Raw genomic sequence first — 26,800 nt, 5'->3', positions numbered from 1 at the left:
AAAAAAAAAAAAGAACAAAACCAAAACAGAGCCCAGTTGCCCTGGTTTCTGTGGCCTCCCCACCCTTGCCTGCCTGGGCCTGGGTTTTGCATAGGAACTGCCCTCCCAGCCTCACCCTTAAGGCATAAATCAGGGAAGCCGAATCAGCACTACTGCAGAGATCTGCAGGGAGATAGGCCTGATTGCTGGAGCAAATGAACTCATGGCCTTGCTTCCACTGGATTTTTGTTCTGTTGAAGCACCCCTGTCATGAAGGTTCTGAGCAGCTCTGGGCATAGCTCTGCTTCTCCCGAAAGACCTGATTTTTGCCTGATCTGGCCTAGTAGGTGTTGGATAAATGTTCATTTAAATTATTAGAGAGAGGGAATTGGGAGGGATAGGGTCGTGTTACTGAGTCCAAGCTCATACTGCTCCTCATATGATAGGCCAATAAATGGAGAGATAAGGTGTTGGGTCAAGGAATAGCAACTTTATTTGGAAAGCCAGCAGACTGAGAAGATGCTGCACTAGTGTCCCAAAGAACCATCTTACCCAAGTTAGAATTCAGGCTTCTATTATACTAAAAGGAGGGGGGGTGGGGGAATGGGGGGGTGGGGGGGTGAGGTGGGGTGGGTGTGGCTGGCTGTTGGAAACTTCTTGGTGCCAGAATCCTTTGTTCTTGCAGCTGTCCGCCTAGGTCAGGTCACAATGTTCCTGTGAACTTCCAGCAAGACAAATGTTATTCTCTGTTCTGCAACTTTTTCTCTCTATATGAATGGAAAAGTGTTATATCTTTAAAGGTCAGAGGCTTGAGAAGGGGGATATCCTGTATGTTTCAGGCTACAGGCAACAATTTTTTACAAAGCCCTGCAGAGCCAGCATGACTAAGCACTGGGCAACAGAGCACAAAGGTTAGAGTTAAAGAAATAGATTCTAAAGAGTGAGGCAGGCATTCATCAAATTAAAAAAAAAAAAATTCAATATGGAGTGAGGTTTGTTCTTCTCTGTTACAGTTGCTGCTGGCAAATGGTCCAACTCCTGGAGAATGCTTTGAGTTATTTGTGGGGGGATGACTCAAAGAGATCTCTTCTTCCTTCTTGTGGCCACAGGGGGTGATCTTTCAGGAGAGCAGAACACAGTTAATTCTGGGGGGCCGGAAATAGAAGTCAGCTATGTACTTATGGATGTGTTATGTATTTGCTCTGAACTTATTGCATTTTGTTTTATTTTGTTTTTTATAAGCAAAACCACCATTTTGGTTCCCAAGTTTTATTTAAGAACTCACACAAAGTTTTCCAGGTAATTGAGTTTTAATTCTCCTCTTCCTCATCTTCATTAATCTGGAAGTAACACAATTCGTATCTCTCTTTGCTGCCGGTAACCAATCACGTAGGTTATTCTTCAAAGACTTTTGGTGAGATATTTCAAATCCCTTTTAGAAACGGGCATCTCAGAAGTTACAGTGCTCTTGCTTTTTGCTTCCATCGATTGCTGCAACCTCTTCCACCAGGATCCCCAGCTTTTCCATTCACTTTGATTCTCTCCTTAAGAAACGGCTCAAATTCGGCAGCATCTATGATTCCATCTTCTACAGGGAGAGTACAGTCAAGGGTAAACTTCAGGACCTGCTTCTTCTTTTTTTGTGTGTGCCTCCCCTTCGCCACAAGCTTTTTCACAGGCATCAGGGCGGCTGCAGAGGCAGAAAGGGCTACTGCATTTTTTAAAAAACACACTGCAATAGTCCACATAGAAGAGCACTGGGTTTTGGGAGGCTAGGGAATGCTGGCTCTTTCTGGGGCAGCTAACTTAGCCTTTCTGAGCCTCAGTTTCCGCCCCCCTGTAAAAAGTGGATAATACTGATTGAGGGAGCCGACACAAGGCAAGGAGCTGTAAAGACGTTCAATGATTTTCCTTCCTGGACCCGTGCTTCTTACATCGCGGTGGCACGGGCCGGGCCATGGGAACACTCAAGGCTGCACAGGTTCCCTGAAGTAGAGCTAGACTCTAGTCCACAGGATGGGGACCCAGCCGGTCCCGAGCAAACCCGGGTTCCCCGCGGGACCCGCAGCCCGGCCAGGAGCAGGCGGCAGCGCGACACCGCCACCACGTGGCCGCAGGCAGTATGACCCGCTCGTGGAACATCAAACGCGAGCATACATGACGACTGAATATGAATGTTAACCATGTGGAACTCTGTTTTCCTTTTTAATGTTGCGGGACGACGGTACTCACTACTGCCGATTTACAAAAGCACTTTGATTCCGAAGCCTGGAAGGAAGCTGTAATCCGCGCCGGAGACGTCAGGCTGAGAGCGGACATGAGCAAACCGATGAGGGCGGGGCTTAGAGAGCGTGTGGCGCAGCGTCACTAGACGAATATAGAACGAGGGGAAGGAGCTGCGAGCGGGAGGTAGCGTGGCCGAGTGGTCTAAGGCGCTGGATTTAGGCTCCAGTCATTTCGATGGCGTGGGTTCGAATCCCACCGCTGCCACACCTCAAGGGGACTCGCTTTTTCTATCTTTTAACTTGTGTATCATCCTTATCCAATTATTCTTCACATTTTCTGCTTTCTGACGCGCGCTTTTTTTTTTTTTTAAGTGGAATGGGAAAGGGAGGGGAAAAGAAGGAAACTGCAGGTCAAGCCAACTCCCGCTATCTAAAACACAAAAACGCCTCCCTATTTCCCTGGGAAAGCATCTTGAGATACCTGTCTGCGTCTTTAATGTAATGCTTCAAGGCCTGAGGCCACAGGGAGTGGGCCTCTTTACCGCCTAGGGTCAAAGATTAGGAGGGGGTGATTTTAATCAAGACGTCAGTTAGGAAGCGTCCCTTTCGGGCCCCCTCTGTTCTCTGGGTGGGCGGAGAGCTCAGGCTGACGCCATAAATCACTTGGTAGAAACTGTGTCAGGTGACCTTTTGCAGGGTCGGGGGTGTTAGGAGGCCTGCCCCACCCCGGGCATGTTAGCCATGAGATCCTGCCTTCATTGATCTACCTACTCGGTTTTCGTGCTTATTTATTTACTCATTCAACAACCATTTATGAAGGGCCTACTATGTGCCAGAAACCAAGATCAAGTTGAAGCTACAGAGAAACACGGCAGACATGTCTTAGCACTCACAGAGTTCACAGCCACTGTAATTTCTTTGATTATACCTGTGAGAAGTGTCGTGCAGCATGCGGAAGCTGACCCAGGGACAACGGAACAAGTGGCATTTAGCTTGGACTTTCAATTGAGAGATTAGCCAAGTGAAGGTGGGAGAGGGGAGTTCCAGGAAGAGGGAACAGCATGTGGAAAATCCTAAAGGCAAAAGAGAGCATGGTGAGTCCGAGATGCTGGGAAGGTACTTCAGGGCAGCTGGACAGAGAGCAGCTGGACAAATGTCTAGAGATGAGACTGAAGTGTTAGGCAAGGAGGGCCATGAATGCCAAGTTAAGGCTTTGAACTTGGTCCTGAGGGCATAGGAAACCATCAAAAGGTTTTAAGCCAGAGGGTGGCATGTTCCAATTTTGGATGTTCCCTCTGGCAGTAGGAATAGGAGGTTCCATCCAAAGCCTACAGTTGTCTAGGAGAAAGGAGAGTGGCTTGTACCAGGGCTGTGACAGTATGTTGGACAGGCAGACATTTTGGAGGTGGATCTGACAGAACTCAGTGATGAAAACATGAAGAAGAACAACACATTGAAAGTGATGACCAGGTTTTGGGTTTGAGCCACTGGATGGCTGGTGGTGCCTCTCCTCTCCCTCGGAGGGATCACAGGATACAGAGGAAGTTTGTGGAAAAGATGAAGACGTGGGGTTGAGTAAATTCATCATAGAAGTCTGGAGGCCAAGAGAACACTGAGCAAATGATACAGATTTGGGAGGCATTGGAGACTGAGGTCATGAGAATGGATGAAGTTGCCCAGGAAGAGCATGTAGAGGAAGTAGAGGGACCAAGATGAAGTCCTAAGGACCATCATCTTAAAGGGAAGGCAATGGAAAAGAAGCCAGTGAAGGAGATGGAGAAGGACTGGTCAGAGACACAAGTGAAAAACAGGTGTGTTGTCATATAGGCCAAGAAGATCATGTCAAGATGGAGGGAGGAGCCAACGATGTTGAAGAGGCTTGGCAAAATAAAGACTGAAAAATACCCTTTGGATTTACGACGTACGGACAGGTTATTGATGACCTTGATTAAAGCCATTTTGGTGTGAGTTGAAGAGAAGAAATGGAAACACAAGTGCGGACATCTCGTCATGAAATTTGATTTTGAGGAGGGGGGACGTGATGGTAGCAGTAGTGGGAGGGGGAGTGGGGAGTCAAGAGAAATCTTTTTGAGATGAGAGAGACCGGATGATGTTTTAGACACCTGGCACTGGGTCTACAGAGGGGAAGAGCTTCCTCACCCGTAATGGAAAGTTTATGAATCTGCCTTACGGACCCCTCCTGACGGACGATATCACCTTGAGCTGCTCACAGTAATGACTCCGCTTTCTGCATTCACAATACTTCTGCTCAGCGTCTCCAAGAAAGCCAGGACCTCTTCCCACTTGCCCTCGCAAATTAGGACGCTCCCTAACGCTATGCACAAAAATAAACGTAAAAAGAATTACAAAACTCTAGACAAACAGCGCATGCAGCTCAATATCGAAAAACACCCACCCTAATCAGAAAAGGGGCGGAAGAGCTAAACAGACATTTCTCCAAAGAAGGCATACAGATGCCAAAGAGCACATGATAAGATGCTGAACATCGCTAATTATTAGAGACATGCAAATCAAAACTACAATGAGGTATCGCCTCGCACCGGTCAGAATGGCCATCATCAAAAAAATCTATAGACAATAAATGCTGGAGAGGGTGTGGAGAAAAGGAAACCCTCCTACACCGTTCGTGGGAATGTAAAAGGACATATGCACCCCAATGTTCACTGCAGCACTATTTACAATAGCCAGGACATGGAAACAACCTAAATGTCCATCAACAGAGGAATGGATAAAGAAGATGTGGTACATATATATAATGGAACATTACTCAGTCATAAAAAGGAACGAAATAATACCATTTGCAGCAACATGGCTGGACCTAGAGATTTCCTACTGAGTGAAGTAAGTCAGACAGAGAAAGACACATATATGTATATAATTCACTTTGCTGTACACCTGAAACTAACAACACTATAAATCAACTATTTCCAATAAAAATTTAAAATAAAATAAAATATCTATGAGAAAGTATACAAAAAGAAAAAAAAAGAACCTCACAGAGGGTGGGTGACGTGGGCAGCCTCTAAAACCCTCATGGGGACTTGGTTTCTCTGTTGGGTGGAGGTACCACCTCCTTTTCCACTGAGTAAAGACACTTGAGAGGAAGGAAACTTTCTGGCATAATGACCCATGCTGCCCCCATGCCCAGGGTGTAGACATTCTACTTTCAGAGGAAGAGATGACTTAGAGAAATCCAGAAAACAAAGAAACTGATTTTGCTTTTGGGTTTCACAAGCTGAGGTTTGGCAGTAGACAAAAGATCTAGAAGATTATATGAACAGTGAAAGCCTGTTTTCCCTTCCCTAAGTACAGATTTCTCAGGATTGTTAGAGAAAGTCAGAGGAGAAGGTGAGTTTAGATGCAAGCATGTTACTGAGAAGAAAGAAAGCCCCAAGTGGCCTGAGGTTTGTGGATCTGAGACTGAGATAGATCCCAGAGCTCAACCCAAGCCCTGGTATGGCCGAGGTGCAGAAGAACAGAAATAAGCATGTGTCAGGTTTAGGCCAGTGGGCCTTGGGCTGCTCCTCCAAGTTACCCCCCCTGTAGAGCAGTGACCCCCACCCTCCTCCACTCTTTGCAGTTAGACAACCCCAGTTGCCTCATTTATCAAATGGGAATAATAAGCCCTATGTAAGGGTGGGGTAATTAAGAGCATAAAGATGAAATCCCTTTCAAACCGTCAAGCATGAAACATAAAGGATAAAGCATTATTATTGAGCTTTAAAAAATTATATACACACGTGCAAATTCAACATAGCAAACAGGAGCACACATTTTTGAGCTGCTTCACGAACTTTCTTAATTGTTCAGCAGAAGACACACCATCGATGCCCACGCTGGGGGATGGCCACGTATGCCCTAACACATTTGCTCCTCCCTGTCTCAGGTCTCTTTACGCTCGTGATGGTTTTCTTCTCTGCTAGGATCCATAGTTTTATCAGCCAATTCCACATGTGCATATTTTGATATATACACAGACGTACTTACACACTAATATTTTGGTATCTACAATTGATATCAAGACACTAGGGAGGGACTTCCTAGGTGGTGCAGTGGGTAAGAATCCGCCTGCCAATGCAGGGGACAAGGGTTCGAGTCCCGCCCCAGGAAGATACCACATGCCGCGGAGCATCTAAGCCCTTGTGCCACAACTGTTGAGCCTGTGCTCTAGAGCCCGTGAGCCACAACTGTTGAGCCCATGTGCTGCAACTACTGAAGCTCATGCGCCTAGAGCCCGTGCTCTGCAACAAGAAAGGCCACCACAACAAGTCTTCACACCACAATGAAGAGTAGCCCCTCCTCGCCACAACTAGAGAAAGCCCGTGTGCAGCAACCAACACAGCCAATTAAATAAATAAATAAATAAATAAATAAATAAATAAAAAAAGACTCTAGGGAGGCGCTGTTTCTGTGGAGAGCAGGGCTGGATTAAGAAATTTTGTGGTTTAAACATTAAGGATTATGGTGATCACTACTGGCCCCCTCATTAACAAATAGAAGCAATAGTAAAACAAAAAATATGACCAGTTAATTTCTAATAATTCCCATTATTGCTATATAGGTAATTTTTGAGAGATCCAATTCTTTAAAAAGGTGGGTTTTTTTTTTTGAGATTTAAGTGACATGTAACATTACATTAGTTTCAAGGGTACAACATAATTATTTACTACATGTATATATTGTGAAATAATGATCACAATGCCTAGTTAGTCCATCACCACACATAGTTACAATTATTTTTCTTGTGATGAAAACTTAAGATCTACTCTCAGCAACTTTCATATATACAATACCGTATTATTCACTATAGTAACCATGCTGTACATGACACCCCCACGATTTATTTACTTTATAACTGGAAGTTTGAATCTTTTGACCACCGTAAAAAGTTAAAAAGTTTTTTTTTTCTTTCATGTCCCTTCTGGTATTGAAGTCAGTGCTTACTAAGCTGAGTCTTCCCCAAACTCATACACCGAAAACCTAAAAAGGCCAAGCTGGGCTGGGCAGAAGCCGGGGTCTCAGGTGTCCTTCCCACCCTGGCTATTACCACACAGGGAGACCTGCATAAGTGAGCGCACCCAAAACATAAGCGCAGCAGCGGAGCAAACTCAGTGCTCCTAGAATGGGTCTAATCCAAGATCCTGAGACTGTCTCAAGACAAGCCCAGAGGAGATCGGGCAGCGAGGAGGGTCCGTGTCCCTAGAGAGGTAGCCGCCGACAGCGAAAACTTGCAAACGTCTGGCCAGCCTGCCCGAGCAGCTGCAGCTAGGCCTCTAGGAGGTGTGACTGGAGGGGGTGGAGCCAGACGGGAGGGGCAGGACTAAGGCTGAATCACAAATAGGAGCGGGGAGGGACCTGACCCAGAGGGATGAATAAGGCTGGTTCCCGAAGGAGAAACCAAGGGGTGGGCTCAGGCGTTCGGGTAGAGGTAGAAAGGGGGCGGAGCCAGAGCAGGGGAGAAGCCGGGGGCGGGCCAGGCTTGGGCAGGGGAGGGGATAAGGCCTGGAAGGCGGGGCGGGCCCGGCCAAGCCACAGGGAGACCAAGACACGGGGGGCAGGGGAGGGGCGTGGCCATGGCTCAAGAGGCGGGGCAGGGGCGGGGCGAGAACGCTGGAAGCGGAGCCGGGGCGGGTCCCCGCCCAGAGGGCGGGGCAGAGGCAGGGGGTCAGAACCCGGAGGCGGAGCCGGGGCAGTCCACGCCCAGAGGGCGGGGCATGGACAAGCCCAGGACTCAAGGGGGGAGCGCCCAAGTTCCGAGGGCCGAGCAGAGTCTGGTCCCAGTCCTTGACGGCGAAGCAGGGGCAGGCGCAGGGGCAGGCCGGCGACGACGGTCAGACGACGGACGGCTGCAGGCCTAGGAAGTGCAGGACCAGGAGGGGCAGGCCAAGGAGCAGCAGCAGTCCGAGCAGCAGCCGCAGGAGCGTCCGCGCCGTGGAGCCGCGGGTCTGCCCGGCTGTCGCCTGCACGTACCGGTCCACGGCGTCCGCGAAGCGGAACTTGTCCGGCGCGTAGCCGAGCTGGGCGCGGGCCTTGGCGATCTGGAAGGTGTGCGTCACCGCCACGCTGCGCACCTGCGGGGAGAGGCGGGGCTGCCGAGGGACGGGACTAGTGCGCTGGGAAGCAACCTCTACCCTGTTTCACCCGGAGAAGAGAGGGTAGGGATTTCCCTTCCGTCGCACAGAGATTTAAAAGGATCTCTGTGTTGGATATTGCGCCTGCGGTGCCCTCATCGGGGAGGGCTTCCTTTCTCTCTTCCACCTCCATTTTCCTCGAGGGCGCCGCCACCAGGTTGCATTTTCTGCATCTTCCCACCGTGCTGAACTCCTCAGTCCCCCAAAAGTAAAGGCCCCACCTCTACACTCCCCTTCCCCGACCTAGCGCGATGCTGGAGCTCAGGAGGCCTGTGGCCTGGATGCAGCTATCTGGAAAAATGCCTCCAGGAAATACCCTTGTCTTTTCAGCCCAGAGCCCCAGATGGAGTCTGGACAGGCAGGCCCCCAGGGTGCAGCCTTCACGCCCTCGCTGATCAATTATGCAGAAGTGATTACTCTCTCCAGGGTTTGAAGCTGCATTTCCTGCTGCCAGATGGCCTGGGGTCCAAAGCTTCAAAGGTAGTACTGACAGCAACAATTACTGAGTAAACACTCTGTGCCTGTCATAGGCTAAATTCTTTCCAGGCCTTATCTCATTTAATCTTCTGAAGTCCTTATACCACCATCTCCTCTTTTGAAAATTGAAGATCAGAGAGGTTAAGTGACTTGCCCAGGGTCACACAGAGGAGCCAAATTCTAGCCCTTGCCCTTCCCTGCTATGCTAGGATTGAGAAGATACCCTCCCACCTGACTCATTTCTTCCCCTTTTGTTCCTCAGCTAGACACTGGGAAGGAGTCCACTAACTGCTTGATTCTCCCGTGGCCCTGAAACAGCCCCTGGGGTCAAGCCCTGGTCTTGGATGCCTGTGTGGGGAGAGAGGGAGAGAGGCCAGTTCTTGTCCCCTTTTGCCTCAGCTAGTAAGTTCAGGGCTTTGAGGCATACAGCTGTGAACAAGATAAGCTGGGTCCTGCGACACAGCATTCTCAGATCTCGGGCTTAGATGTCACCTCCTTTGGAAAGCCTCCCTAACTTCCTCAGAATTGGCGTAGGCGCCCCTTCGGTGTACTCTGAAGTTCCTCATTATGTCCCCCAGTACAGCCCTTATCATAGTGTGTTGAGTTGCTCAGTTACTGGGCTGTCTTCCCCTTTGTACTGTGAGCTCACCATTAAATGAGAGCATAATCTTTTTGCCTTTCCTGACCTAGCAGAGCATCAGGGACAACCAAATGAGAGAGTGGACTGGAAGGATTTTACAAATAACACCAAACACCACTTGTTGCTTCACTGTTTACGATCTGCATTAAAACATCCTCTCTTAAACTGTATGTGCAGATAGAAAGTAAGGACTGTCCTGCCTCCATTCCTCAGCACCGTGCCTGGCATACAGTAGGTGCTCAGCATGTATCAAATGAATGAAAAAAGGCTGTGAAGACAAACTAGAGGGCTGGTTGGTATGTCATAGGCTGACCAGCAGAGGGCGCCCGAGCCACAGTGCCTAGAAACTTCCCAGCTGACTAGGGATCCTTTGCCCCTGAGTTGAACAAGGAAACCCACCAGTGAGTGGAGGGAGAGGGGAGCCAGCTCCCTGCCTGACCCCAATTCAGCAGCACCTTGGCAGCTATTTTATGTAAATATGATTCGTGACATTTCACAAGCTAGTAGTTAAGCTTAAAATCATTTAGGTCTGGTCTGGGTTCAAATCTCGGTGCTGCTATATAGGTGAATGGTTATGGTCGGTTATTTCCCTCCCACCCCCTCCCCCTCCTCTGGCTGAGGGTTTCATTTCCTTCTCTGTACATGGAGGTGATAACAGAATCCACAGTGTATAGTGGATGTGAAGATTAAATGAGATAAACACAGTGCCTGGCATTTCATCACCACTCAATAGATCGTCCCTATTTTCATTATTCTCTTTCCTCTGCTACTCCGGATGGTTCAAAGGCGAGACCATAGGGAACTGCTTCTGCCTGTGGCCCCTTCTCAATTCCCTGAGGTGGAGAGCACTGAGCTTGGAGTGTGAAGCCAATTCCAGAATGGTGGGACCTTGGACAAGTCACTTATTTCTCTAGTGCTCAGTTTCTCACCATTAAATGAGAGCATAATCTTTTTGCCCTTCCTAACTTAGCAGAGCATCAGGGACAATCAAATGAGAGAGTGGACTGGAAGGATTTTGCAGATAACACCAAACACTACTTGTTGCTTTACTGTTTACAATCTGCATTAAAATATCCTCTCTCGGATGGAAGATGCCTTAGAGGACTGGGGCGGGGAGGGTGGGGGGGACTCGAGGGGGGGGAGTCAAGGAAGTGAGGGAATACGGGGATATGTGTATAAAAACAGTCGATTGAACTTGGTGTACCCCCCCAAAAAAATAATAAATAAATAAAATTTAAAAAAAAATCCTCTCTCAAACTGTATATGCAAATAGCAAACTACATCATGGTTATTTGAGAATAGTGTTCTTAACAGTAGATACTGAATATATACTTATTGTTCAGTGAGCAGAAACTGTGAGCCTCAAATCAACACGATGTGTGTGTGTGTGTGTGTGTGTGTGTGTGTGTGTGTGTGTGTGTGTGTTGATGGTTATTGGGGAGTAGTGACATTCCAAAAAGTGAATGTCATGGAACCTGCTTTTAGGAGCCTCCAGTCTGGCTGGGAAGATAAGCTGCTTATGAATGAAATGACAGTGATGGAAGAGGCGCTTGGAGCTGTTGCCAAGAGAACACAGCCTAGGCAAAAGCCCAGAGGTTAGGATGTCATAAAGGATCGGGCCCTAGATTTGGGCCCACATGGCAGGTTCTGAGACCTCAGTTATGGTGTCAAAAGGTGAGGGTGTGTGGCAGTGGCGAAGGGGCAGGAAGGCAAGTGAGGGGGCACCAGGGCACAGGGGCTCCCCTCCCAGCAGCCCACTTACCTCACTCCGGGTGAGCAGTGGTGGGAGGCTGCAGATGGGCCTCAGGGCCAGGTGCAGGTATTCCATCACTGTGGCTGTGTGGGGAGAGAGGGACCAGTGACCAGGGTGCCTGCTCTATGCAAACTCCAGGGAGGTTCTCAGGGACCAGTCACTTGGGGCATTATTTGCTTTGCTAGGGGTAACCTTCACTTTGTCAGCATTTTCCCATCCTTGGATTCCTTTAAATCGGCAGCTCTCAGCACACCCTGGAGTGTGTTGTTTGGCTGTTAAATATGTCACAGTCTTTTATTCATATTAAAAGACTGATATTTTAAAATAAATCTGATTCAAAGTGATCTCTACAACCATGTCTCTCTCACTCAGTTCTTTTCTGATATGCTGTCTTGAGTCAGGGAGAAGGAAGTTGGGGCCATGGTTCAACTCAACCTGGACTGCACGCTGGACCACTTTTTAAAATGTTTCTGCTTCCCCCACCTGCTTGCTTCCTGTGGATGCTAAGGTAATTGGTCTGGGGGTGTGGCTGAGGCATTTGTATATTTTAAAAGCTCCCAAGTGATTCTACTTGTGCAGCCAAAGTTAAGGAGTATGGAGTTTACAGTCAGCTCCCAGGGAACTGGGAATTTATAGACAATCCTCTAAAACTAAAACTGCCAGAACCTGCAGCTGAAGCTGTCTCAGCGGGGGATCAAGGAGTGTCAATTGTGATGGCGATGCTGTGCAGGGGAAGTCATCCTGTGAGGGCTCGCTGGGGGACAAAAGTTTGCAAAAACCCCTGCTTTAAATGGCAGGCATCGCACTGCCTTTTTCTTTTTCTTTTTTGGCTGCGCTGCGCAGCACGTGGGATCTTAGTTCCCAGACCAGGGATCGAACCCCTGACCCCTGCATGGGAAGTGCAGAGTCTTAATCACTGGACTGCCAGGGAGGCAGTTAAATGCATTTAAAGTGCAACAGATCCAGCAGAGGTTTTCCAGAAACACAGTTATCTGTGACTTGAGGGCCACCTGTCCCCTCGAGCTGATCACGCCATGCCTGATGCCCGTGCAGCATTCCAGCTGGAAGGAGGCCAGCAGAGGGATGCTGGGGCGTGGGAGTAGAGACTGACCTTCAGGATGGGGAGGAGAATCTAGTGTCAAACAGGACTTCCACGTGTCCAAAAGCAGCCTTAACTCCAGGGTGACCTTGAGGGATGGGGCGGCCCCAGGGCTCCCTCTCCTCCCCACCTGGTGTGGTGCCTTCCAGCATAGGCAGCAGACCTGGGCATGGGCTGTGGAGTCAGCCAAGCCCAGTGTGAATTCTGTCTCTCCTGCTTTCTCACTGGGGCACTGTGGGCAGGTTGCTAACCTCTCAGAGCCTCAGTTACCTCATCTTTACCATGGGCCTAATCACACCCACCTTGCAAGCGGGACAGGGTTTAAACAGGGCCAGGACTAGGGTGAGGGGAGTGAGGTGCCTTGAGTGCAGAATTCAAGGAGGCACTTGGTCTCAGGGCTGGGCCAGTGCAGATGGGGCCTGGAGCATGTGACCCTGAGAGTAAGGGTTTCCTGAAATGTTGCGCCCTCAGAGCCCCATTCACCTCAGCCAGGTCCTGGCTCTGGGTAATGCATGGACATCTGGCACACGGAGGGTTTTCACACACACACTCCTTTCCTCACCTGACAGGTAAACCCAGGAAGTAGGAACCTGGATCCAGGGCTGGCTGTACCCCAGCTTCTCAAACTGCAAGGAAACATGGCTTGAGGTGAGAACAGATCCTTGAGGGGCTGGTGTGGAAAGGCCACATGTTGCCTTTACCTCCTGGCCCCTCCTCAGCTGCCCACCAAAGGGGGGCAGTGTCTACGCCAGTCTTTACATGAAATCCACACTGTGACCTGGAAAACTAAGTAGGAACTGACTGCCTGGAGTCGGTTTTTAACTTGGGACCATTCCCATCATTTAGTTATGTTTTACATCTGCCTACACGAAGGCACTTATATAGGAGTGGGTTATTTTCTAGAATCGACTTTTCTGCTATTAAAAAAAAAACAAACATACATGTGAGGATGGTGGGAGAAGCACGAAGAGATGGGCTGGCATAGGAAGAACTGAGGTCGTCACTTGTATAAAACCTCTCCAGGCCAGAGAGACAGATAATAATGACAAGTGTTGACAGGATGTGGAGAAACTGGAACCCTCGTACACTGCTGGTGGGAATGTACAATAGGGCAGCCCCTTGGGAAAACAGTCTGGCAGTAACTCCAAAGGTTTAGTAAACACAGAGTTACTGTATCGCCCAGCAGTGTCACTCCTAGGTGTATGCCCAGGAGAAATGAGAACACATGTCCACCCAGCTATGTATACACGCATGTTCCTGCAGCATTACTGATGATGCCCCCACATGGAAACCCCCCCAGATTTCTATCAGTTGATGAATGGACTAACAAAGTGTGGCACATCCATTGAATGGAATTTTGGGGGGCAATAAAAAAGAATGAAGTACTGATATGACACGCCCACAATATGGATGAACCTCGAAAACATTAAGCTAAATGCAAGAAACTTAACAAAGTCCACGTACTGCAGGATTCCCTTCATGGGAAATGTCCAGGGCAGGCAAGTCTACGGAAGCAGGAAGTAGCTTAGTGGTTGCCTACGGCTAGGGGTGGGGTGGGGTGAGAGGTAAGTAGAAGTGACAGCTATTTCTTTATCGGGTTCTTTATCGGGAAGGTGACATGCTCTAAAATGTGTTTTGGTGATGGTCGCACAACTCTTCCGCTTTCAACAGATGAACTGTATGGTCTGGAAATTATATCTCAATAAAGCTATTACAAGTTGACATGCAAGCATCCTGAATGCCCCGAGGATGTAGCCTCCAGCACGGGGTTTCTGGTCGACCCCGTCCAGGAGTCTGCAGGCTGCTGGCAGAGGAGGCCAGGACTCTCACAGGGGCTGCAGTGTAGGGCCCCAAGGGCTAACACCTCCCTTTGTGCTTTGTCTACCTTCTACTGACCTCTTTCAGGGCCTCACGGCATGATACACGGGCCAGAAGCAAAACCCCACAGGGTGAGACGTCAACGTAAATCGGGACGTGGGTCGGGAGGGACTATGGCAAACTTGGGGAGCTCATAGCTCCCCAAAGGGGCAGCGACCACCCAGCTCTAGCCAGTTCCAATGTTGCCCAGGGAACACTGTCGCCAGAGCTCGTCTTTAATGTGAAGTCTTCCGATCTCTTGGAGGTAGGAAAAGGTGACAGGGAAAGAAGACGTGGGGATCCCCGCATTCTCACTTGGAATGGGGGCAGCATCTGGGAACCTACCAGTGGGGCCATCCACTCGAAGAGGTTGACGCTCTCTCCGTCATTGATGTAGTACGCCTGCCCACTCTGAGGGGGACACACAGGGAAGGGAAGGTCAGGCACATGCCCACCGCCTGACCCCACCCTCTCCGATGGCTCCCAGCAGCTGCCCCGACTCCCCACGTCTCCTGAGCAGCCCTGGAGACAGGCCTGAACAAGTCCCTCTGAATTCTGGGTGTGCCAACTGACTCGCTGTGAGACCTCGATAGAGTCACTTAACCTCTCTCTGTACCCCAGTTTCTTCATCTGAGAAATGGGAGCATGATAATGGCATCTCCCCCTTGGGCTATTGTAAATGTGAAATGTGACAATATATGTAAAAGGCTTAGCATTTGGTGACTGTCATTCCGGGATCAACAACACCTACCTCACAGAGTCATTTCAAGCAGCTAACGATGCTCTAAAAGTACCGCCGTCCCCAATCCACCCCCAGCTTCCCTGGGCTGACGGTCCCATCAGGCAGCTTGAGTTGGGGAGATATGTCGTGTCAGGAATCCCTGAGGGATGGGGGACATGCCTGCAGCCTGAGGGGTAAGATGGGGGGAGCACTGCAGGAGACTCACGGCCACGTAGCCCTTGGCGGCCGTGAGGGCCTCGGCCGCCAGCATGTGTGCCTGCACCAGATTGCGCACGTGGACCCAGTTCATCCGCGTCCTGCGGTCCCCAAATCGGAACACAAACAGCCTCTTCTTGATGTGACTCTGGTGATGGGGGGAGAAGGCAAGAAACACAGACCAAGCCTGGAGGGGCTTTACATTCCACCTATACGCAGACGGCTCCCAAATTTCTAAGTCCAGGCCAGACTCCTCTGTCCCAGCCCCGCGTGCCTTCCCGAAGTCTCCACTTGGTTGCTGGATAGGCAAGGCAGACTTGTCCTGTCCGGTGAGCGCCTGACCCCACACGGTGGTCCCTCCCTCCCCACAGCACCCAGGGCTCAGGCCTAAGCCCTGCAGCCACCTTTGGCTGTCTCCTCCCTTACTCTCCACACCCGCGACCCGTCTGCAAACCCAGTTGTCTCAGCTATTACCATCTGTCCAGAACCCCGCCACTCCTCACAGTACCGACTGCTGCCCTCATCTCTCACCTGGATACTGAAATAGCCTCCTACCTGGTCCCCTGCTTCCACCCTCGGCCTCTGCGAGCTGTTCTCCATGTAGCTGGGGGATCCTTTTGAATCCTAAGTCAGATCATGTCTCCTCGGCTCAGAACCTTCGGGGCGCTCATCCCACCAGGTCAGATGGTGGAGGAGGCCCTTCTGCTCCGGCCCCAGCTCCTCTCTGACTTGCCTCCCACCGACCCCCTTGCTCACTCAGCTCCAGCCGCTCGGCCTCCTTGCTGGGCCACGGGGGAGGGTCCCCAGCTCAGGGCTTTGGACTAGCTGTTCCCTCTGTCTGGAAGGTCCTTCCTCCAAACACCTGTGTGATGCACTAGGGCACCTCCTTCAAGTTGCCCAAGGTCCCTGCTCAAAGAGGCTCCCTGACTGCCGGCACCCCCTGCTCCCCTACCCCACTCCGCTTTTCCTCCTTCTCCATAGTTCCTGGCACCTTCGAACATTTCCTTGTCATGCATCATGTTTATTACCTCTCCTCCTGTGAGACTGTAAATGCCTACAGGGGTGCAAGTCATCTGTTTTGTTCACTCATCTGTCCCCAAACCTGAACAATTTTTCATTTCCAGCTTTGTGCCCAAGCTGTCCCCTCTATGTGGATCACCTTCTCTCTACCACCCCCTTTTCTTGGTTAGCTTCTTCTCTATCCAATCAGCACAGGCATCACTTCCTCCAGGAAGCCCTCCTGGACCTCCCAGACCGGGCCTTCTCTGCTGTGCTCCCATCTTCTCCCTCTTACCTCCACATAGCCCTTACTGCCCTGAATCTGTGACTATGGCATCTGTCTCCCTGACCAGGTTGTGAGAAATTTGAGGACAGGACCTCGAGCCCCTTAGAGCTATATCCCTGGCACCCCGCCTTCTCTGGAGAGAGGTCTTCTGCACGAAGACCCTGGTGCTGGCAGCATGAGAGGAGCCATCTGACCCTCAGGGAGCCCATGTCTGAGCAGGGCAATAGTTTCCTCTGCCTCTTTGAGGTCATAGTTCTATGTCTCCTCTACTGGTACCCAGGCCTAGCTGGCACACCCCAAGACCTCTCTTCCTGGTGGGCCTGATGGGGGCAGGAGTTGTCCTCAGAACTGAGGGTCCCTGGCTTGGGACACCACCCCAAGACGGACGCAGTGACCGTGTGTCCCCATTCACACACATATCAGCCAGGCTCCTCCTGTGCCTCCGGCGCGGGGCTGGGACAACATACCGCCACGCGGGGCAGGTGCCTCTGCTCTTCAGGGCCATAGATCCCTGGGGGCCGGAGGACACATGTCCGCAGAGTGCCTCCTCCTACGACGACACAGGGAAGGGCGGTCAGGGGCCTGGGGAGGAGTGGATGACCAGGGAGAGGGACAGAAAGGCTGTTCACCCCTCCTGGTCCTTACCCAGACAGGTTAGTGGGGCAGGCAGATCCTTGGGGTTTCCTCACTCAATTAATTATTCTCTCAGTCCATCAGTTAGTCATTCAACAAACACCACGCAGACTCGTCCCTCACCCACACCCCCATCCGCACTGGGCCCTGGGATGGATGCTGCAAAGAACCCAAAGATGATCAAGAAATGGTCCCCAAAATAAAGATCTTTAAAAAAATATAAAAAAATAAAATAAAAAGGCCAATTAAGTTTGAAAAAGAAAAAAAAAAAGAAAGAAAGAAAAAGAAATGGTCCCTGCCCTCACAATGCTTTCAAGCCAGTAACAGGCAAGACCCAGATGCAGGTATCTGCATCGCCCATGAGAGTTTAACCAGCTCTTGACAGACATGACCTCCTGACTCCCTTGAGAGTCCAACTGTGTCCATTTTACAGATGTGCACAGACCCACACACCTCATGCCAATAGCTGTAGTTCTTTCCTTTTTCTGGTTATGTTAGATAAGGACCATGTTGGCTCTCAGAGAGGTCCTACTATATGCTTGGTGCTCTGGTAAGCCTGGAATTTTCCCCTCAAGGCAACCCTATGAGGTGGGAGCTGTTGTTATCCCTGTTTTATGGATAAAAGAACCAAGGCTCAGAGAAGGGATGTGATTTGCCTAAGGGCACACAGCTTAGCCTAGTGGAGCTGAGATGGGGACCAAAGTCCAGGCTCTTTCCACGAATACCTCTGGTGATACAATACTAACAAATAGACCCTCAGCTCTCTCAGCCTTGGTCTCCTCACCTGTAAAATGGGTGCTTTGTAACTGGTGGTAGCAGTTATACTTTCCAGACAATGGAGAAATGAAAAGACTAGTGCCATCAGCATGAGAGCTGGGGGTCTGTTCCCCAAATTTTCACCGGCTCTGTGCCAGCAAATTTCCCAGACAGAGACTCAGCTTGGTCCAGGGCTTTCCAAATTCTCTGCTGAGGGGCCCCCATTGGCGGAAGTGGGAACATGTCTCTTCGGGGGAGGTCTAGGGGTACAGCCTGAAGGGCTGCTCCAAACATATTCCTTTTAAGTCTTAAGAAAGCCTACAAATTTTCCAATTTATTCTCATAATTCATTTGTGTTTAAGATTAAAATTTTAAAAAATTACTGTTTGTAAATTACTTGACTCCCAACCCCAGCTCCTTAACTGGGGATGGAGCCTCCTGGAAGGGGTTCCACTCCTCCAAGGCTCAGGTTCCCCAAGTGGCTGTGCCTCCAGTTTGGGGAGCCTAGTATATGCCATCCTCTGGGACCAGAAGCCCACTTTCCTTTGGGGGCCGCTTCCCCTTTGCACCAGGTCTGAGGGGGGACTGTCAGTCTAGATGCACCTCTATTCCCTGACGTGGTAGCCACGGGGCCCAGGCTGGGCCATGTTCTCACTGAGAATGTGACTCTGTACATCCCACACTGACATGGGATCGAAAATTGTAGGAGTGGGTTCACCATGAGAGACGGATCACCAGCTCCTGCCTCCCAGGGCACTGGAACTGCCCCAACCCTGTCTTCTCTAAGCCCTGGTGGTCATTTTTTTCTGGAATATATTTTGCAGAAGCCATCCCACATCCTTCGAGTATAAATTCCCTTTTCTCCATAAATTAGCCAGGGTCAGTATCTCCAGGTCATAGCTGAACATCCTGACTGCTTCCCCTCCAAAACCCTCACTTTACAATGAGGCCCAGTGGAGTGGGTGGAAGAGTGGCCCCCCAAAAGACATGTCCACGTCTGGAACCCGTGGATGCTACCTTATTTGGGAAAGGGGTCTTTGTGGATGTAACAAAGGATCTAAAAATGAGATGATCCTGGATTCTCTGGGTGAGCCCTAAATCCAATGTCAGGTATCCTTATAAGAGACTCACAGAGAAGAGACAGATGGAGAGGAGGAGAGGCCACATGAAGACAGAGGCGGAGACCGGAGCAAGGCAGCCACACACCAAGGAAGGACCCCAAGCTTCTGGGGTCACCGAACGCCAAAAGAGTCAAGGAAAGAATCTCCCCTAGCACTTTTGGAGGGAACGCAGCCCAAATGACACTTTGATTTCAGACAGCTGACTGTGAACTGTGGCAACTGCGAGAGAAGAACTTTCTGTTGTTTTAAGCCATCAGGTTTGTGGTAATTTGTGCCTGTGGCCCCAGGACACTAATACACCCAGAGACAGGAGGACATAGTGCATTCACACAGAGCTGGGGTCAGTACATCTCAGGACTCTGCTACAGGGACCAGGGTGCTCCATGCTAGGTTAGAGGCAGGTCTCAGGGACCAGCTTGGGTAGTGGGGACTGGAAATCGCCCAGGGTGACCATGGCTGGACTCCTACAAGGCAGGTATCAGGTGAGCTTTACTGTAAACAGCCTGTAGCTAATTTTAAACTCTGGGTCACCTGGGCATGGGGTGGGAGGAGGTTGGTCGGGTTGCAGCTGACATTGGCCATTGGGGCACTGGGTGGCCACGTCACAGAGGGGCTGAGCCAGGGTATCCGTGACTCTCCTGACCGTGGGGATGCTTGTATAAATAATTCTCAGCCAGCGGATTAGGTGTCTGGCTTGTAGCCTGCTGGTCCAGCCAGGGGAGGCCCTGGTAGAGAAGAAAATTCAACCGCAGAGGGTGAAACTCCTGGGCAGCACAGATACATGTTCCCACTGGGATAAGGGGTTGAGGCTTGACAGGCCCAGGGTGAGGGGATGGGGTAGGGAGGGTTTTAGGGCAAAGAACTCATGTTCAGGGACTTACTCAGCCGTAGCTAGAGTGGAGCAGAATGGTTAAGCCCCAGGCTCTGGTGTTAGACTCCCCTGGGGGCAGGGGTGGTTTCAATCCCACCTCTGCCGCCTAAGAGCTGTGTGACCTTGACCTAAGTCGGTTAACCTCTTAGCCTCAGTTTTCTCTCCTGTAAAATTGGGGATTATAATTTCAAGAAAGCTTCACTCTCCAAATCCACCTGGCTGCTGAGTTTAGACAGTGAGGGAAACCAGGTTTTCCAATTCATTTTGGTTTCTGAATTTCAGAAAGCAAACAGTGGTAATTTAGATAGCAAGGAATTTCTCTGAATCTATTTGACTCCTGAGTTTGGAAAGCAAGGGGTAGCTAAGGTTCTTACCTCATACGGATGCTGTGAAGAGTTATTGAGACTTTTGCATATAAAATTAGCATGTAAAATAGGTCTTGGCACGTAATAAGCACACAATAAACACAACCTATCCATGTTGGGTTTTTTTCTTTTTAACTGTGCCTACCATTATTTTATTTTCACTCATGCTCTTTGAGGTAAATTCCACTATCCATTTTTTCACAGTTGAGGCTGAGAGAGGGTAAGTGCATTGCCCAAGATCACATAGCTGAGAGGGGGTGCAGCTTGGATTTGAACTCAGTGCAGTCTGATGCCAGTACGTGGGGGCTTAGCCACAGCCCGTGCTGCCAGCTATCCCTATTCTCTTATTATTTCTTTTTTTTGGCACACGGGCTTAGTTGCTCCGCGGCATGTGGGATCTTCCTGGAGCTGGGATCGAACCCGTGACCTCTGCATTGGCAGGCGGATTCTTAACCACTGCGCCACCTAGGAAGCCCTCTATTATTATTTCTTGATGACAATAGAGTAAGAAGAGGCAACCCTGCAAGGCAGCCGAGACCAACTTTCCTGGGAGTTGCTGCAGGGCCCCTCACTCACATAGCTCTTCCGAAGCTCTAGACATCATTGCATATTCATAAATTGGTACTCTTTGATCTAAAGAGGGTCCCCCAAAGCTAGATCCCCTCCTATGTGGCCGAAAAGAGAGCTAGACGTGAACTAGCTCGAGTGTCTCCCCATCAGGCCATGAGCAGCGTGAAGGCAGGGACTGGGCCTGACGTTCTCCAGGCTGTATCCCTGGTGGGGCGTGGGTGCTCAGAATTTTTTGGAGGATGACCGTCTAAGGCGCTGGGCAACTGTCCTTTGGAGGGAAGCAGGGCCGCAGACACATACCAGCTAAAAGCTAGAATCACACACGTGCTTCAGGGAAACAGCAGGGGGCATGCACCACGGCTGTGAGCAGGGCCCCCGAGTACTCACCTGGGAGAGGCGTCCCGTTGGCCGTGAGGATCAACTGGTCGGCAATGGCTTTGGTTCGGGAGTAGTGGTCCATGTGCTGTCAGAGAACAGGGAGCACAGAGCCACCAGACAGGGGTCAGAGACACTGCTGGCCACACCTGTCCGGCCCGCCCAGCCCTCCCGGCCCCAGGGATGCACCTTTGCTTCAGACCACATGGGGGTTCACTTTTGGGACCCCCACTGGGAAATTGCCAAGCCCTGAGCCCCACTGCCCCTCCTCTCCCTCTGGGTGGGAGCCATGGGAACAAAAGAGAGAGTTCAGAGCAGTAACAATGGCCGGCGGCTCCTTGATTCAGGGAGGCTCCCACCAGCCACCACGCCTGCTCTGGGAGGTGAATGCTGGACCTGCGTCGCCGGGTTGTTTACATGGAGTCCTTCAGTGCTCACATGGCATTTTCACATACATCATCTCATTTCCAGCTCTCCACGTCCCCACAGGGTGGTGTTATCACACCCAGAAGAAGAAGGTGAGCCTCCAGGTGAAGTGGTTTGCTCAGGGTCCCACAATAGAAAGTGGCTTTGCTGGTTCAAGACCAGGTCTGTGTGATTTCAAAGCCCCTACTGGCACGACCAGCCAAATTGGAGAGGGGTTTTGTGCCATGCCGTTTTGGGGACCCTTTCTTTCCTGGGTCTCACCCTGAGTTGTGAAACTGACCCTGGCTCCGCCCATCCCTCCGCTTTGGACTGTGGGTTCCAAGTCCATTGGCCCCGCCCACCTCTCCTGGAAGCCAGGTACCTTCTCCAGTGGGAAATACGGCACAGAGTCCTCATCGCCTTGTTCTATGGGCTTCCCGCCGAATGTGACATTCACGGTGCTGGTGTAGATGAGCCTTGGAACCCGCTGGTGGACACAAACTGCAGTGACAGGTCACACAGCAACACACACACACACACACACACACACACACACACACACAGGGCCGATGTGAGCAGGGAGTTGGCTGAGGAGGTGCCCATGGGGACCTCCTTGGGTGACTCCTCCACCCAGCCTCCAGCACACATCCTGGCTCAGGAGGGAAGAGCCTCCTTCCCTTAAGGGGGGAAGGGTCAAGTCCCTGCTCCATGGGCCCTTGGGGGCTGGGCTGGCTCACTTTTCCTTCTCAGTGTGGCTGTGGCCCCTCAGCTACCTTGTCAGGGACAGGTCAGAAGAAAATCTGACTCAGTGGGGAAACAGGGAAAACACACTCTAGAATCAGAGAGAAAAACGGGATGCAGGACAAGGCAGGACGTGCCCAGAGAGCCCAGATGGGGGTCTTCTAATGTGATGCTTCAGCAACTTTTCTTGCTTCCCAACCCCTAAGCCCTCTGTGCAAACTCCACTCCCCATGTCCCCAGACACACCGAGGCCATGCTGAGCCCCATGCTGGGGCCTGGGCAGGCCTGCAGAACAGGAAGAATGTGCTGCCCACAGGCCCTCCACTGGGGAGGGCAGGAGGAAGCGGGGAACAGGGAGACGCTCCCGCCTCTGTCCCCCTGCCCCGTCCCCCAGAGCTGGGCCTGCGGCAGGGGTGGGGAGAGAAGCCGCAAACACACAGCAGGTCACACTCTGCTCTGAGCGCCTACCATCAAGCACTCGTTTCGTGCCTCCAACGTTTATAGACTCAATCTGCTCTTTTTGCAGCTAAAAGACAAGATGGAGGTGGGAGAGTCGGGATGCTGTCTCATGCCTCGCAGCTGAGGCCGTGAGGCTGGGCTTGGGTGGGGCAGGGTGGGGGGCAGCAGCTCAGGGGCAGGGGTCCCAAGGGGCCCATGGGCAGTGTGGGGGCCCTGGGTTCTAGGGCCCCTCTCTGCCGCCACCTGCCTGGGCCACCGCGGAGGTTCCATCCTCTGGCCGTCAGCTCCCTCATCTATAAAGTGAAGGAACACCCCCTTGGGTGGTCAGAAGGATTTAGTAAGCCCCATGAGAGGACCTGGTACAGGGCTTGACATAGAAAAGAGCCTCAAATGTGTTGGATTCTTTCCTGGCTTTAGAAGTCTCAGCTTCTTACAACGTGGAAAAAAGAAATAAATAAAAAAAGAAGCCTCGGCTTCTTTATCCTTAAGATGGACACAGTAATACGGTCCCTACCCAAGTGAGAGGGTTGGGGTGTGAAAAGTAAAAACAACTGGGCTACAGTGAGGGCTGCTTGTGTGCCAGGGACAGGGTGAAGCCTTTACATCTCATGTAATCCCTACAACCACACGGGGAAGTGGGTTCCATATTGATTTTCAAACTGTATTTTTTCTTGTTGCAGTTGTTTTCGATAGGTAATACAATCACCAGGTTAAAAATAACTCGAACAGTAAAACAAGTATGCAATGAAGAGGAAATTTCCCTCCTGCTCCTAATTCGAAGTCTCCCTTTTCCCACCCCAGACTGTTACCCGTCTTTGTATTTCTAGAGGTAACTGATACTGATTAATATCAGCGCAATGTGTGAGTATATAGCTTTTTTTTTTTTTTAACAGCATCAAACACTGTTTTCATACCTTGGAAATTGTTCTGTTATCAGCACGTATTGAGTTGCCTCATGCCTTTGAAGGGCTGCATAGAATTTCATTGTTTAGCTATATCACAATTTATTGAAATAGTCCCCAGTGGATGGGCATTTCGGTTATTTCCTGTTCTGTTATTAAAAACAATGCGACACATATATAGGTAAGTGTAGTTTCTGAATCAAAGGGTATTGTATGCTTTGATAGATACTGTTACACTGCTCTCTGGGGAGGTTGTGACATAGTACTAGTCGTGTCCTCACTTTACAGATGAAGAAACAGAGGCTCAGAGAGGTTAAGTTAAATTTCCTAGACACACAGCTAGAAAATGGCAGAACTGGCATTTGGTCCCATGGGTGCAAAACGTAGGCTGGGTGTAGCCCAGATTCTCCCTGGAGTAGGTGAAGAGCATGAGGGGGGCGGGCGGAGCTGAGACCTAAGCCCTGTGTGTGAGGGGCTCACCTGCTCAGCACCAGACATTCCGTAGGAGGCCACATGGAAGACACAGTCCACCCCTTCGAAGACGCGGTGCAGGGCTTCCGCATTGCGGACATCAGCCTGAAACAGAGGCAGAATGGAGGTAGGAGGTCTGGGTCCAAGGCAATTAGAGGTAACAGCTGTGGCAGGTCCCAGAGCAACCCCTGACCCCACCTGGGCCCAGCATGTGCGGGGCCCAGACAGGCTGTGGGGCAGGATTGACTAGACGACCCCACTGGGCATCTTCATCATTGGCCCCATTTATGGAGCTAAGTCACAGAGGCTGTGCTCCGTGTTTTACACGCACTGTCTCCTCAACTCCCCACGAGACCCTTGTGAAGCAGACATTGTTAGTGTCCCTTTTCTGTGGATGAAGACGTGAGGCTCAGAGATGTGGGGCTCTGTGGCCAAGGCTGCCCAGCTGGGAGTCCGACCCCAGAGCCCATGCTCTTCAACCCCAGCCACTGGCTACACATGGGACACCATCCCTGGACGTCCACCACCAGCCTGCCTGCCATCACTGCACCTGGATGAACTCGGTCCCTGGGCACAGCTCCCACTGGGGTCGGCGGAGGTCGAGCAGGATGACAGAAGTGCCGCTCTTGGCCAGGCTGGAACCCAGGCTAAAGCCCAGGTAGCCTCCTCCTCCAGTCACCACGACCTTCTGCCTAGAGGCCTGTACAGGTGTGGCCTGAGTCTTCTGTGGCGGTGCTGACGTTGGGGCTGGCGTAGGCTCACTGGGTTTCTGCGCAGCCCCTGATCCCCATCGGGGCCCAGGCCCTACCCCTGGCCCGGATAAAGGTGCAACTCCTGCACCAGGTACTGACCCAGCTCCTGGCCCAGGCCTCAGCGCTGGCCCAGGTCCTGAAGTAGCACCAGGCCCTGGTCCAGGCCCCAACCCTGAGCCAGACCCTTGTCCGGGTCCCAGAACAGCACTGGGCCCCTTCCCAGCCCCCAACCCTGCTCTAGTCCCTGGCCCAGCTCCCGAAGCAGCACCAGGCCTTGATCCAGGTTCTAGAAGCACACCAGGCCCCAGAACAGCGCCAGGACTCGGCCCAGGCCCTGGAACAGTACCAGGCCTGAGTCCAGGTCCGGACACAGCACCGGGCCCCGGCCCAGGTCCGGACACAGCACCAGGCCCCGGCCCAGGTCTGGACACAGCACCAGGCCCTGGCCCAGGCCCTGACTCAGACCCCAGGCCTGAGACCCCACCCCAGGCCTGGCAGACAGGGCAGCTCTGCTCGCCCTGCCCTGCAGCTTTGCAGGCCTCTGCGGAGGAGCCTGCCGAGTTGGGCTTCATCTTCTACTGAGCCATGTGGACCCAGGATCTGTCCACCTGTAGGGAAAAGTAGAAGAATGCACGTTCTAGAGTTGTCTCAAGTCACGTGGATTATCAGACCCCTGGGGGCTTAGGGGACTTCCTGGTGGGAATTAGAGACCCTCTGAGTTCCCAAACCTGTCCCTTACAGAATCCCGAGAATTTCCACGGTGGCTGCCACCTTCCTGAGAGAGAGTCAGAGACAAAGCAGCCAGGCCTTGGGTTTCACAGCTCAAGAAACCAAGGCTCAAAGTCACACTGCATGGCTGACATTTACACCAAGCATTCCTGACTTCTCTACCAGTTCCTTAAAACCCGGTTCACATGTAGTACCAGAGGGAAACAGATCAAATAATGCCAAGGGGAGCCCCACCTGATTGGGGGGGTGGGGTGACTGCTTTCTGATGGGGAAATGGGGAGGGCTTCCTGGAGGAGGAGAGAAAGGAGGAATCCACAGGGGATCCAGAGGACCTTGGAAACTTGCACAAGTGCTGCACTGCCTCTGCCCTGGCAGCTGCTGCCTCTGGTTCTCCCTGGTCCCCCAGCAGTGCAGGTGGCTGGCATCACAAGGCTTGCTCAAGCCCCCTGCAGGGTTCAGGATCAGGTCTGTGGGCCTGGGCAGGGTGGGGAGGGGGCAGCACTGAGGATCCTGTCCTCCTCAATCTAGACTTAAACGAGCCAGGCTGTCAGTCACTGTCACCATCGTCTCAGCCCCCCACCTCCTGCTCCACCTGAGGATCAGGCTGGACCAGGGGCCAGATCACCTTTATCATCATTAGAATAGCAGCAATCGTGTACTGTGTGCCTACTGTGTACCCGCCCTGTGGATACAGAGATAGGTAAACTCTGCCCTGCATGGCACACAGTGGCTGTGAAAGAGAACAGGTGCCCCTGGGGGACTGAATGACTGAGTGATGAGCCTTACAGGTGTTGCTGGTGGCGGTCACAGGGCAGGGACCAGGGCAGCTATAGGGTATCTGCTAGTTCCCTCTGTCACTGCCCTGCTCTCCAGAGCTCTGGGTGAGGGATATAGTTGTGCCCCGTACAAGCGCTGGAGCTCATGGGTGTAACAGGGAGAGGAGACACCCCAGATCTTAGTCGTTACAGGGACGGAGTCTAATTCCTCCACTGGAGGGAGGGGGATGCGCCCACAGAGTGGAGCCCTCCTCTACCCAGGCTCAGGAGACTCTGTGCCGGGGAAGGGTCTGTGGCACCAGAGCTGTCTTTCTCTCCTATGGGGATGCTTCCTGTGACAAAGGTCCCGTTTGCTGGGTGTGCCCTGGGCAAGGTCCTTATAACCTCACTGCACCTCAGTACCCACGCCTGTCAAATGAACCCATGTAGCTCTCACAGATGGCAGAGTCCTCAAGGACCACTGGCATGCA

The 26,800-nt window shown here is 51.5% G+C and overlaps 1 protein-coding gene, 1 non-coding gene and 1 pseudogene across 2 annotated transcripts; 1 reads left to right on the top strand and 2 right to left on the bottom strand.

Moving 5' to 3' along the window:
- Nucleotides 1-1,214: 1,214 nt before the first annotated feature.
- Nucleotides 1,215-2,271, bottom strand: LOC130861017 (60S ribosomal protein L22-like; annotated as a pseudogene).
- A 116-nt stretch (nucleotides 2,272-2,387) lies between these two features.
- On the top strand, nucleotides 2,388-2,469 carry TRNAL-UAG (transfer RNA leucine (anticodon UAG)). Its single transcript has one exon. It is a non-coding gene; the product is annotated as a tRNA-Leu (tRNA).
- A 5,244-nt stretch (nucleotides 2,470-7,713) lies between these two features.
- On the bottom strand, nucleotides 7,714-25,397 carry SDR42E2 (short chain dehydrogenase/reductase family 42E, member 2). Its single transcript, XM_057750760.1, has 12 exons — nucleotides 25,343-25,397; nucleotides 24,624-24,808; nucleotides 24,083-24,178; nucleotides 22,710-22,767; nucleotides 21,883-22,001; nucleotides 21,108-21,183; nucleotides 16,872-16,954; nucleotides 15,130-15,267; nucleotides 14,528-14,593; nucleotides 12,888-12,951; nucleotides 11,236-11,309; nucleotides 7,714-8,296 (listed from the first exon to the last, which is right to left on the bottom strand). Exons 1-12 carry the CDS (start codon nucleotides 25,395-25,397, stop codon nucleotides 8,057-8,059), a joined length of 1,254 nt encoding a protein of 417 aa, XP_057606743.1. The 3' UTR covers nucleotides 7,714-8,056.
- Between the last annotated feature and the right edge of the window lie 1,403 nt (nucleotides 25,398-26,800).

The sequence above is a fragment of the Hippopotamus amphibius genome, chromosome 9 (genome assembly GCF_030028045.1).
Source record: "Hippopotamus amphibius kiboko isolate mHipAmp2 chromosome 9, mHipAmp2.hap2, whole genome shotgun sequence".
In the NCBI taxonomy this organism is placed as follows: domain Eukaryota; kingdom Metazoa; phylum Chordata; class Mammalia; order Artiodactyla; family Hippopotamidae; genus Hippopotamus; species Hippopotamus amphibius.
The sequence above is the reverse complement of the archived record's forward strand: the minus strand, read 5'-3'. Positions and strand labels throughout refer to the sequence as shown.